This window comes from Vairimorpha necatrix, chromosome 2, assembly GCF_036630325.1.
Source record: "Vairimorpha necatrix chromosome 2, complete sequence".
Taxonomy (NCBI): Eukaryota; Fungi; Microsporidia; family Nosematidae; genus Vairimorpha; species Vairimorpha necatrix.
The window spans coordinates 981236-983445 of record NC_088817.1 but is presented as its reverse complement, the minus strand read 5'-3'; the positions used below and the strand labels follow the sequence as shown (position 1 = coordinate 983445).

Below are 2210 nucleotides of genomic sequence, written 5' to 3'. Positions count from 1 at the left end.
TTGTTTTTAAAGAATTAAAAATTACTTACGTGATTTAGTATTCTCATCTGTACAAACAAAAATTACAGTTTACATAATAGCTCTATAAAATACCAAATAAAAAATCATTATTGTGTCGGCTTCTTATTTTCTCCTGAATTTCATCCTCTTATTAAAAACTTATTTTTATATTTGATTTTAGATATTACTATTAGTTTAATAATTTATTAACTGTTCATATCTTTCTATTTATAGCATGTTTCTAAAGTATTCTTTTGTTTATTTGTTTGTTGGCGTGTTGTCTCGTCATCGCGGAAATATTTGGCATGTGATTTTTTTGACATCTATACATTTTGTGCTGGCAATTACATCGCAAATACATTTAAGAGTATCACATTGATCAACGTAGAGTATCTTCATATTTTAATTCTTCATCTCAAACAAAAAACAAGAATAAGTGCAAAAAAGTATTCGTTATAATGTGCTGAGATTTGCTAAAGATTTGTAAAAATTTTCTCTCGGTTGCTACTTGTTCATTCTTAAACTCTAAACTCTATCATATTTGAATCTACGTACATCACATTAGTATTTTAGAAATATCTTCCTTTGTCTGTATATTTTAAATTTCACTTTAGTTGTATTCGTTTTATATTACTATACTGCTCTAGTACTCAATAATATTTCTCTAATACATTAAATTAAATGTCAATTTTTGATTTATATACACACAAACAAACAAAAATTTGACAGGTATGGAAAAAAACAATAGAAAAAGCAGCTAAATATAGAGATAAATGTTTTTGTAGATTTTTGTTTCAAATTGAGATGTTCGAAAAAAATGATTTTTTTGACATTTAATTTAATGACTATAAATATTCATAAAAAATTTGCCCCTTGTATTATTTCTCGTTATGACGAGGAAAAATCAAAGTTCCAATTTTTAGCATGACATTATTAATGTGAATATCCATTAATGTTCATTGGGATAGACGTGGTGTGTAATGTACTTTCGTTATATTCTATCAAATTCTTTTTTTCGTGATAATACCAGATAAACCTGTATTTGATTCTTCCTCATAGAGATTGTCTATGAGGATTCCATGAATAAGACCTATAATTTCTGAATCATAGGCATATTCTTTGTAAGATTTTATCAGCTTGTTTATTGAAGTGTTTGATAGAATTTTATTTTTGTAAAAGTTAGTAATATGTGAGTAGATTGTTTTTATTGTATCGACAATTAATTTTTTTTTCTCGTCGATTAATTCTTTTGCTTCATCAACTGTCGCCTTTTCTTTGTTTATTGATAAGTTCTATGTTTGTTGTTTTTGTTTTGTCATCTTTTTTCTTTAAAAAATTCAAATATTAAGTTATTCTTTTGTTTGAGACAGATTTTTATTACTAATCCTTGTTCTTGATTTACCAAATCTTCTTCCTTTTGCAAAAAGTTATCTTGTAGGAAAATGCGGTACCTGGGAAACCTTTTCCACGAGCGAATACCACTTTTTAGTGTTTTTATTACTTTAAGCGTTGGCTTTTTGCGTGTTTTTCGTCTAATCACCTCATTTTGTTCTCTTGTTGTCCGCACTTATTTTTATGAAAAATTAAAAAAACAAATAATTTTCTAGAAAATTCATTTTTTAAGCAGGCAAAAATTGATAGGTTGTAGAAATAATACAGTCTACAACGATAAAAAAAATTCTCTAGCCTTCTCGTCGGTGTCTTTCTAGACATTTTGCAAAAATATTTAAATACAAAGTATCTTATAAAATAATCTTTAACTTAGAAAATTTGGTGTTCTTGCCGATGAAACATCTCTTATGTATGGCTTTAAAAATATCTTTATTACATATGTGTTAACATGGGACGGGTGGTTCCTAAATCTCATGAAGTGCACCGAAGAAGACTAGACATACCGATATTCTTCCAGACGTATATGCAATTTCTTGCTCTGTTAAAAATTTTTAAAGTATCTCTTTAAAATATAGAAGATTGGGAGATCTATGAAGTAATGGGATGACGAGAGACTTAGAGTTAATCATCTCTACTCATAAAGATATGCATATGAAGAAGGAAATAGAGACAAGAGAAGGGAAAAGATGCTTCATTAAATAAATTTTATTAGATATCTTTAATCATGAAGAGTAATATGAAAAATTATTTATTTATGCATATAAAATTAATTAATGAGTAATATTTGCAAAAATTTGTCAAAAAAAACTGTTGTAGTC

At 26.9% G+C, this 2210-nt stretch overlaps 1 protein-coding gene across 1 annotated transcript; it reads right to left on the bottom strand.

Moving 5' to 3' along the window:
• Window positions 1-1001: 1001 nt before the first annotated feature.
• On the bottom strand, window positions 1002-1713 carry VNE69_02183 (uncharacterized protein; the record flags this gene model as incomplete). Its single annotated transcript, XM_065472735.1, has 3 exons — window positions 1002-1292; window positions 1382-1500; window positions 1665-1713. The coding sequence occupies 3 exons, from the start codon at window positions 1711-1713 to the stop codon at window positions 1002-1004; spliced, it is 459 nt and encodes a 152-aa protein (XP_065328807.1).
• Between the last annotated feature and the right edge of the window lie 497 nt (window positions 1714-2210).